The sequence below is a fragment of the Phalangium opilio genome, unplaced genomic scaffold, assembly GCF_054372755.1.
Source record: "Phalangium opilio isolate 3A_F unplaced genomic scaffold, DU_Popi_V2 ptg000013l_1, whole genome shotgun sequence".
NCBI lineage: Eukaryota > Metazoa > Arthropoda > Arachnida > Opiliones > Phalangiidae > Phalangium > Phalangium opilio.
The window spans coordinates 11,837,510-11,848,592 of record NW_028324148.1 but is presented as its reverse complement, the minus strand read 5'-3'; the positions used below and the strand labels follow the sequence as shown (position 1 = coordinate 11,848,592).

Below are 11,083 nucleotides of genomic sequence, written 5' to 3'. Positions count from 1 at the left end.
CACTAAATAACTAACTAAATAACTGGTATCGGCCCATAACTCCGTTGTTTATCACATAACCACAAGGTGTAAAACTTAACAGCTCTTTTTCATCTAAGCGGAACATTCGTAATTGTAAAGCGTTGTGGTAAAAGTCTCTTATCACGAGTCTCATTTGTGTTGCTCAAACTTTATAATCGTAAATAGTATTTCATTATACCTCTATATTAAACTCGCGAAAACTACAAGGCTCAGGTTTGTTTTATTGCAGGTGTATTCTTTGAGACACCAATTTCATTAAATACTCTTACTTACCCTTTGTTATCTATCCGTGAAGTCGATTTTCTTCATTATTTTCACTATAAAGTCCCATAATTCCGGAAAACAATTCCAATTTTTCCAATAAGGAATTTAAATTTTTGGATCGGCACCCTGCAATCGCGCATTGCTTATCGCGTTTTAAGAAGAAACCCGATTGATCACTTCATTTTAATTCTGATTAAAGTTTATGCCTCAAATAATATGGAACGGAATCTTATTATTAACTAGCTGTTACCCGCGGCGTGGCTCGCGTATAATAAGAACTTCCATCAAAATGATACAAAGAATGGGCAGATTTTACTGATGACCAATTTTTTGTAGCACCCTAGGAGCGAAGGCACTCGGCGTTGCCCCTCAGCCCGTCGGAACATTTTTTAATTACTTTTCACGCGACCATTATTCCATAAAGAAGGGTTTTTAAATTTCTGGCCGCCATTTTAAAAGATGGCAACAAATCGAGCCCAAAAGAGCATTCAGCCCGTCTATAGGTTAAAGGAAAGCAGTGTACTAAATATTTGCGAAATCGGTTGAAACGCGCGGACGTTGTTGCATAGAAAAGATTTTTTCCATTTCTGGGCGCCATTTTTTTAAGATGGCGGCGGATTTGAAAAACCTTTCTTAGTACGCGCCTACTACTTATGAGTAACGTTCCTGCAAATTTTCAGCCTTCTAGGGCTTGCGGTTTGGGCTGGGAGTTGATTATCAGTCAGTCTGTCAGTCAGGACTTTGATTTACAAAGATATAGATATATATCGTTCGTGTAGATGTTGTTCCAATACGACCTGGTTAATCGGAAACTGTTCGACAATTCAACCTTGTAACACCAATAAAAGCTAGCCCTACATCTATATTGTAGACGTGTGATTGTTATCTTTAACACCAAAATGTAACTTACAACGGATGCAGAACGGACTAAAAAAATTAACCGCTTTTTTTCAGTTAAGCGGAACAGCATTCGTATTGGAAAGCAGTGTGGCCAAGCTATTCGCGAGTCTCAATCGTGTTACTCAAACTTGAATAATCGTAAATAGTATTTTATTATATTTTAAACTAGCGAAAATGTCAAGGCTGAGATTTTTTTCATTGCAGATGTATTCTTTGAGACACCTATTGCATTGCATAGTCTTATTGACTCATTGTTATCTAACCGTGAAGTTCATTTTCTTCTTCAAGAACAATTTTACTGGAATATTGACCTTGAAATTTTCTGGAAACTACGTCTACTGTTTGATTTTGAGCTACATTGGCGTCTTCCATAGGCTTTTCATGGTTACCAGTGGTTTAGCTGGTCTAATATTTTACGAATGTTTCCCAGGACCAGTTAAAATGAAGGCCGATTTATCAAAAATACCTAGAATTTCAATTAGAATCGTGACACGCGGCGATTATCCGAAATTAATTACTAAAAATGCAAACTTGATGAAAACCATTTTCTCCGAGATAGGGTTGAAGAATTTTGTGATTGAGATAGTAACGGAGAAAGCCATGGATTTACCGTCGGATGTGGTACAAATTGTAGTTCCACAATCTTACAGAACAAAAAATGGAACAATGTTCAAAGGTTCGCTTGTCTATTTTTGGTTGCTAATAAAAGGGTCTGTTAAACGGTCGGCGGACAAAAAGTTGTTATTAACGTCACAACCCCGGGGGTAAACAAAAAAGTCTTTCCTCTTAAGGCATTTTCCTACTTTTGTGTTATTCAGCCTAATACGGCAGGTAATACAATTAGGCCAATCACAGCCCCTTTGCTATTGCTAGGGTCGACGGTTCTAGCAAATGCAGCTGGGGTCAAGGACTCTCGGGATTGGGGTCTGGGGAACCGCCGGAGCGGGATGGCTCACAACCAATAACAAGAGAAATTACTGCTGTAAGGATCCGCTTTACAACCACGAAAGAGTTACTCTTACACGTGTTTTACATCAGCTGCTTACGTCAATGATTGGGGGGGGGGGAGTTTGACTTATTCAAAGAAAAAATTCAACGATTTTTCGAATTCTTTACAGTAATTTTAACAATATAAAAAAAACAAATTTAATCTATAGGTCGGAATCTTCAGTATTGCCTAGAAGAAGGGATCAGTTGCCTTTCGGACGAAGACTGGATTGTCCACTTGGATGAGGACAGTGTATTAACTACCGAAGCTGTCAAAGGAATTGTCAATTTCATACATGAAGGAAAATATTACGTAGGAGCAGGGGCCATAATGTACGATCCGGACAACTTGACGGGAACCTTGACGCAAATGCTCGTAGCCAATAGGGTCATTTGGGATAAAGGTCATTTAAAATTCTCAACTGGTGCTTTAAACAGGCTTCCTTCGTCGGTGAAGGGCTCCTTTATTGTTTGTAACAATCGCGTCGAAAAAGAAATTTCTTTCGACGGAGGACCCACTTCTTCCATTGTCGAATTCATCTATTTTTCTTTTAACGCCCACATTAAGGGTTATCGAAAAGGTTTCGTCGAAGGTTACATTCTAGAACAAGGAACCCTAAATGTGAAAGATTTTTATAATCAAATGATCAGAGGATCTATGGGGTTCAATGCTTTGGGGGAGAATGAAATTATTAGTGGTAAATACTGGGTAATGTTTCAATTTAGTTGCACCATACTGCAAGGGCACTTGCTTTATCTAATGTCATTATTAATTACTTTGTTTGCGGATTTTCAATTTCAAAGCGGAATATTTTTAACTTTGATGGGTCTGATTATAGCTCACGATATTTATGTCGGCATATTTCACTTGTATCAGAAGTACAACCACTTTTCAATGGGGAAAATTGTAATTTTTTTCGCTGTAAATTTAGTTATCGGGGCCTTTTTCTACAACGGGGTGTTGGCAATTGCGCATTGCGCATCGTGTTTTCACAAGAAAATGTGTTTCACAGTTACTAAGAAATGCAACTAATCAGGAATCTTTAATTATGATTTGGCGGTTTATGTCCGTAGTCAGGTTTATAATATTGAAGGGAAAATAAATACATTGCATATTATACGTATATTTTGTTAATTTTATCTGCCTGAAGGTTTTTGGACCACCATTTTTAACATATTGATTAATGAAGTGTTGTAAATACTTTTTGGTAGTAAATTCAATGGTGAAAATTTTCTTTCTCTTCTTTGTGAATTTGGTTGTTGGAACGTTTTCTACAGTGTAATGTTAACAATGTCAATATCGTGTTTTTAGAATAAAGTACATTTCAATGTTACTAAAAAAATTTCACTAATCTGGATATTTCTATCAAATGATATTGTACGCAAATATCGAAGATGTTGAAGAGAGGTTCGGCTTAGCAAACACCACTAAAACAATGGCGGCACAGTAGTCCTCGATTTGAAAAACAAATGTTAATTATTTTGTAATAATAGATTATTTTTTAATATTATTCTTTGAATATTTAGAAAAAAAACCGTTCTTTAAAAGTATTATGTTATGTTAGCTCGCCTGATTATTGTTAACGATTTTTATGTCGAAATATTTGGCATGTATCAGAAGTATGACCACTTTTAAATGGGGGGCAAAATTGTTCTTTTCTTTCATGTAAATTTAGTTACCAAGGCGTTTTTCTACAACGTTGGTGTTAACTTTAGGCCATTTCACAGATACTAAGAAATCTAATCGATGACTTATATAAAATTCTGATTAAAATTTATGCGTGAAAGAATATTTAACGTAAAAACGATTCAAATTATTAAAATAATATCATACGAGTAGAAGTTGCTGTTTATTTTCAATATGACCTGGTTAATGGGAAACTGTTCGACGTTTGAACTAGGTCAGTGTAAAACCCGTACAAGCTAAACCCACACCTATATTGCAAGCTACCCCGAATACACAGTAAACTAAAACAGAAAATTAACCGCTCTTTTTCAGTTAAGGGCAACATTCGTGATTGGCAAGCGTTGTGGCCAAAGTCTCAGTTGTGATACTCAAACTTGCATAATCGTAAATATTACTTCATTATAAATTAAACTCGTGAAAATGGCAAAACTGAGGTTTGTTTTATTTCAGATGTATTCTTTGAGACACCTATTGCATTGCATAGTCCTATTGACTCTTTGTTATCTATCCGTGAAGTCTATTTTCTTCTTCAAGAACAATTTTTCTGGAATATTGACTTCGAAACTTTCTTCAAATTACATCTACTGTTTGCTTTTAAGCTACATTGGCGTCTTCCAAAGGCTTTATATCGTTACCAATGGTTTAGCTGGTCTAATATTTTACGAATGTTTCCCAGGACCAGTTGAAATGAAGGCCGATTTATCAAAATTACCGCGTATTTCAATTAGAGTCGTGACACGTGGCGATTATCCGAAATTAATTACTAAAAATGCCATCTTGATGAAATCCATTTTCTCCAACATAGGGTTGAAGAAATTTGTAATTGAGATAGTAACGGAGAAAGCCATGGATTTACCCTCAGACGTAGTACAAATTGTTGTTCCACAATCTTACAGAACGAAAAACGGAACAATGTTCAAAGGTACGTAAAACTATTTTTGGTTGCTCAAAAAAGATATAAAAATACTAATTTAATCTCTAGGTCGGAATCTTCAGTACTGCCTAGAAGAAGGGATCAGTTGTCTTTGCGACGAAGACTGGATTGTCCACTTGGATGAGGACAGTGTATTAACTACCGGAGCTGTTAAAGGAATTGTCAATTTCATACACGAAGGAAAATATTACGTAGGAGCAGGGGCCTTAAAGTTCGATCCAGACAACTTAACTGGAATCTTCACACAAATGCTCGTAGCCAATCGGGTCATTTGGGATAAAGGACTCTCAAAATTCTCTACTCGTGCTTTAAACAAGCTTCCTTCGTCGTCGAAGGGCTCCTTTATTGTTTGTAACAATCGCGTCGAAAAAGAAATTTCCTTCGACGGAGGACCCTCTTCTTCCATTGTCGAATTCGTATATTTTTCTTATAACGCCCACATTAAGGGTTATCGAAAAGGTTTCGTCCAAGGTTACATTCTAGAACAAGGAACCCTAAATGTGAAAGATTTTTATAATCAAATGGTCAGAGGATCTATGGGGTTCAATGCTTTGGGCGAGAATGAAATTATTAGTGGTAAATATTGGGTAATGTATCAATTTAGTCGCACCTTACTGCAAGGGCACTTGCTTTATCTGATATCATTATTGATTACTTTGTTTGCGGATTTTGAATTTCAAAGCGGAATATTTTTTACTTTAATGGGTCTGATTATAGCTCACGATATTTATGTCGGCATATTTCACTTGTATCAGAAGTACAACGACTTTTCAATGGGTAAAATAGTCATTTTCTTTGCTGTTAATTTAGTTATAGGGGCGTTTTTCTACAACGTGGTGTTGACAATTGCGCATTGCGTATCGTTTTTTCACAAAAAATTGTGTTTCACAGTTACTAAAAAATGTGAATAATGAGGAATTATCAATTACTAGCCGTTACCCGCGGCGTCGCTCGCGTGTAATAAGAACTTCCATCTAAAATGATATAAAGAATGTGTAGATTTTACTGATGACTAATATTTTTGTAGCACCCTAGGAGCGAAGGCACTCGGCACAGTCCGTCAGCCCGTCGGGATATTTTTTATTACTTTTCACGCGGACATTATTCCAGAAAGAAGGGTTTTTAAGTTTTTGGCCGCCATTTAAAAAGATGGCAACAAATCGAACCCAAAATACCATTCAGCCCGTCTATAGGTTAAAGGAAACCATTGTACTAAATATTTGTGAAATCGGTTGAAACGCGCGTACTTAATTGCATAGAGAATATTTTCTTACATTTCAGGGCGCCATTTTAAAAGATGGCGAAAAATCGAACCCGAAAGACCTTTCAGCCCGTCTTAAGGTTAAAGCAAACCATTGTACTAAATATTTGTGAAATCGGTTGAAACGTGCGGACTTTACTGCATAGAGAATATTTTCTTACATTTCTGGGCGCCATTTTAAAAGATGGCGAAATATCGAACCCGAAAGCCCATTCAGCCCGTCTTAAGGTTAAAGCAAACCAGTGTACTAAATATTTGTGAAATCGGTTGAAACTCGCGTACTTAATTGCATAGAGAATATGTTTTACATTTCTGGGCGCCATTTTTTAAGATGGCGGCGGATTGGAAAAATCTTTCTTAGTACGCGCCTACTACTTATGAGTAACGTTCCTGCAAGTTTTCAGCCTTCTAGGGCAAGCGGTTTGGGCTGGGCGTTGATTATCAGTCAGTCTGTCAGTCAGTCAGTCAGGACTTTGATTTATATAGATATAGATTATTTTGCGGTTTATGTCCGAAGCCTGGTTTATAATATTGAAGGGAAAATAAATACATTGTATATTATAAGTTATTTGGACAATTTTATCTGCCTAAAGGTTTTTGGACATCCAGGTTTCACATATTGTAAGGGAGCGGTAGCCTGATGACGGCTTCAATGTATTAAGATGGTTTTTTGATTGGATGTAACTTTTTTTCGAATTTTATGCTAGTAAATTCGATGGAAAACATTTGTCTATTCTTTCTTTGTGAATTTGGTTTTTGTGACATTTTCAACAGTGTATAGCCCATTGTTTAACATATTTTCGACGAAAGTACGTGCATTTCGAAGTTGCAAAGAAATTTCACTTATCAAATAATATTGATTGTAATAGCATTCTGTACGCTATATGTTGTTGCACTACCAACGAGATATACAAGGCCCATGCACGCTCGCTTCGAAGGGGGTCCCTCACCCATATATATATTTGACTTGTGTGGTTGACAGATGGCGCTTCTTAGTCTCTTTAATACACTTACTAATTAGGCTTAATTCACATGAAATCCCGCCGCGCGCTCCTTTGCTCGAGGTTCGAAACATAGAGCAGGCAGCTCACGTGAGGTTTACGTAATTTTTTTAGACTTAAATGCGCCTCTAGCGGAGAATCGTGGCGATTAAAAAGGTCCGGAAAATAATAAAAAAATTGGCGCCCGCATGGGCCTTGTGTATCTCGTTGGTAGTGGTTGTTGCTGTGGAATTAAATTCCATTTTGTTTCAACATTCCACGGTTTGGGCTTTTAATTCCAGATTTATTTGATCTAGGCTGAGCGTTACTTTAATGATTCGACACATCTTTATTCATTATAATCTATAGATAGTAAGGTTATGAAACGTTGTGGACGTTCTGAAATATTTAGCTAAGAAAAGTTTATTTGTAATGTTTCAAAACGACAATACCTTTAGTGGATAATTCTGATTTCACCATGGTCCTCACTCCTAAATCGAGTTCTCTACTCTGATATTATTAACCTTCCATTTCATATTCAATCTTCATTAATCGTCCAAAATTCGACAGAGGTAACAGACACGCAAACAGACAAGGACAAAACAGATACTCTCCGTGTTATACGTCACTCGGAGAGGTACCATACCATTTTCAGAGTTTAAGCAAGCAAATATTTCTACTTCAAGGTTAAGCTTAGAAACAGTGTTCCTCTTGTCAATTTAGTGAAAACTATTTAAACATTACTTCAGTATTATAGAGAGTTTTTACTTTCTAGCCTTGGGATCTTATTCAGGGTTCATAGGAAATTTTCTAAGCCGATATCCCTGACAGTTCCTATCTTTCCTTAGAACTTTTCGATGTGTGTAATTTTACATTGAAACAAATCCAATCTTTATAATAATGATGAACAACTTAAAACAAACTTAATTTATTAAGAGATGAGGCATTACAAATTGAGGAACCTATGCCATGACTGATTCTATTCTAATACTGAATTAAGGGGGTGACTATAAGCTTGCACAGTTGGTTGTACTAGGGCTGAACATATTTTAACTGAGGATACGAAACAATAATAATATATTTTCCAGACTTTCCTGATGTTTTTATTTCTCTTTCCAAAAATGTTGCGATTCTTCCTGATTTATTTTCCCTAAAATGTCGCGATTCATCCTGATTTATTTTCCCTAAAATGTCGCGATTCATCCTGATTTATTTTCCCTAAAATGTCGCGATTCATCCTGATTTATTTTCCCTAAAATGTCGCGATTCTTTCTGATTTATTTTCCCTAAAATGTACCGATTCTTCCTGATTTATTTTCCCTAAAATATCGCGATTCTTCCTGATTTATTTTCCCTAAAATATCGCGATTCTTCCTGATTTATTTTCCCTAAAATGTCGCGATTCTTTCTGATTTATTTTCCCTAAAATGTCGCGATTCTTCCTGATTTATTTTCCCTAAAATGTCGCGATTCTTCCTGATTTATTTTCCCTAAAATGTCGCGATTCTTCCTGATTTATTTCCCTAAAATATCGCGATTCTTCCTGATTTATTTTCCCTAAAATATCGCGATTCTTCCTGATTTATTTTCCCTAAAATGTCGCGATTCTTTCTGATTTATTTTCCCTAAAATGTCGCGATTCTTCCTGATTTATTTTCCCTAAAATGTCGCGATTCTTCCTGATTTATTTTCCCTAAAATGTCGCGATTCTTCCTGATTTAATTATCCAAAATTCTTGCGATTCTTCCTGATTTCTTTTTCCAAAGATTTTGCCATCCTTCCTGATTTACTTTTTCCAAAAATGTTGCCATCCTTTCCGATTTACTTTTTCCAAAAATGTTGCCATCCTTTCCGATTTACTTTTTCCAAAAATGTTGCCATCCTTTCCGATTTACTTTTTCCAAAAATGTTGCGATTCTTTCTGATTTACTTTTTCCAAAAATGTTGTGATTCTTTCTGATTTATCTTTCCAAAAATGTTGGGATCCTTCCTGATTTATTTTTTCAAAAATGTTACAATTCTTCCAGGTTTATTTTTCCAATAATATTGCGAGTTTTCGTAATTTTAAAAATTACTATTTTTCTTGATATTCCAAAACATTTTTCGATTTACCAAACAGGTTCCACAAAAGTTTCGGTTTTCCTGATATACTAAAAAGGTTCCAAAAAAGTTGCGATTAATATACCAAAATACTGTTCCTAAAAGTTCGTATTTTTCTTCACTTACCGAAAGGTTCCAAAAAAAGTTATTTTTCATGATTGTCCCTAATGTTTGCCTGATTCGTGTTGGTGTAAACCAATATTTTTTAAGGTATTGTCTATTAACCATGATCGTAAGAATCGTGTTATAGCAGTGCCAGTATCACAAAATACCTCTAATTAGCCATTTACACACGCACATACATATCTAACTATTCCGCCTATACTTGAACAGCAGTCCATAATGACTTTAGAGCAACGAACGTTTCCTTTAAATAAAAAAGGCTTAAAAATAGCATTCTGTGAGCAAATACAAAAAATATGATCGCTAAATTCGTTGGTAGTCCTAAGTTTATATAAATTCGATTTAACAGTAAAGTCATTAATGTGTTTGATCAACCTTGTCAAATACACGGTGCGGTGGTTTTTCCGTAACACGCTAAGTGCTAGCGCGAGAACTTAAAAGCCCGACGAAGGTCAATTCGAAGTCTTCCGAGAATTGACAGCATCGTAATGAACGGGAAAAAAATTGGCGAGATGTCCTTTATCTGGATAATCTTCATTTTATCAATCCTGCAGATTTTTTACTGCACAGCAGAGTAAGTTTTTAAGTAATTTTTTTTAAATAATAAAGTTACGGTTAAGCAGTTTAGTAGGGACCGACTAATCTGCTGAATGTCTGAACGTCTGAACTGCTGAAAATAGTAGAATTCCTACTATAAAATTCTCCCATCCTACCAAACCGTAAACTGTCTGAACCTTTTTGACTATTTTGCTGAAATGCCGAATTCTGAACACTGAACATTGAAATAAAAGTAAGGGACCGTCTGAACCTTTTTGACTATTTTGCTGAAATGCTGAACTCTGAACCGTGAACTTTGAAATTAATGTAAGATAGAGACCGTCTGAACTTTTTTGACTATTTTGCTGAAATGCTGAATTCTGAACCGCTAACTTTGAAATTAATGTAAGACAGAGACCGTCTGAACTTTTTTGACTATTTTGCTGAAATGCTGAATTCTGAACCGTGAATTTTGAAATTAATGTAAGATAGAGACCGTCTGAACTTTTTTGACTATTTTGCTGAAATGCCGAAATCTGAACCGAAATTAATGTAAGATAGAGACCGTCTGAACTTTTTTGACTATTTTGCTGAAATGCCGAATTCTGAACCGAAATTAATGTAAGATAGAGACCGTCTGAACTTTTTTGACTATTTTGCTGAAATGCCGAATTCTGAACCGAAATTAATGTAAGATAGAGACCGTCTGAACTTTTTTGACTATTTTGCTGAAATGCCGAATTCTGAACCGAAATTAATGTAAGATAGAGACCGTCTGAACTTTTTTGACTATTTTGCTGAAATGCCGAATTCTGAACCGAAATTAATGTAAGATAGAGACCGTCTGAACTTTTTTGACTATTTTGCTGAAATGCTAAATTCTGAACAGTGAATTTTGAAATTAATGTAAGATAGAGACCGTCTGAATTTTTTTGACTATTTTGCTGAAATGCTGAATTCTGAACCGTGAATTTTGAAATTAATGTAAGATAGAGACCGTCTGAACTTTTTTGACTATTTTGCTGAAATGCTGAATTCTGAACCGTGAATTTTGAAATTAATGTAAGATAGAGACCGTCTGAACTTTTTTGACTATTTTGCTGAAATGCCGAATTCTGAACCGAAATTAATGTAAGATAGAGACCGTCTGAACTTTTTTGACTATTTTGCTGAAATGCCGAATTCTGAACCGAAATTAATGTAAGATAGAGACCGTCTGAACTTTTTTGACTATTTTGCTGAAATGCTGAATTCTGAACCGTGAATTTTGAAATTAATGTAAGATAGAG

General features: G+C 35.6%; 2 protein-coding genes across 2 annotated transcripts; both read left to right on the top strand.

Moving 5' to 3' along the window:
• The first annotated feature begins 1,233 nt into the window (after nt 1–1,233).
• Nucleotides 1,234–3,402, top strand: LOC149709130 (glycolipid beta-1,4-mannosyltransferase egh-like). Its single transcript, XM_089863237.1, has 3 exons — nt 1,234–1,323; nt 1,390–1,861; nt 2,343–3,402. The coding sequence occupies exons 2-3, from the start codon at nt 1,390–1,392 to the stop codon at nt 3,203–3,205; spliced, it is 1,335 nt and encodes a 444-aa protein (XP_089719363.1). The 5' UTR covers nt 1,234–1,323; the 3' UTR covers nt 3,206–3,402.
• Nucleotides 3,403–4,033: 631 nt separating this feature from the next.
• On the top strand, nt 4,034–5,704 carry LOC149709129 (glycolipid beta-1,4-mannosyltransferase egh-like). Its single transcript, XM_089863914.1, has 3 exons — nt 4,034–4,073; nt 4,536–4,781; nt 4,842–5,704. Exons 1-3 carry the CDS (start codon nt 4,034–4,036, stop codon nt 5,702–5,704), a joined length of 1,149 nt encoding a protein of 382 aa, XP_089720040.1.
• Nucleotides 5,705–11,083: the final 5,379 nt, after the last annotated feature.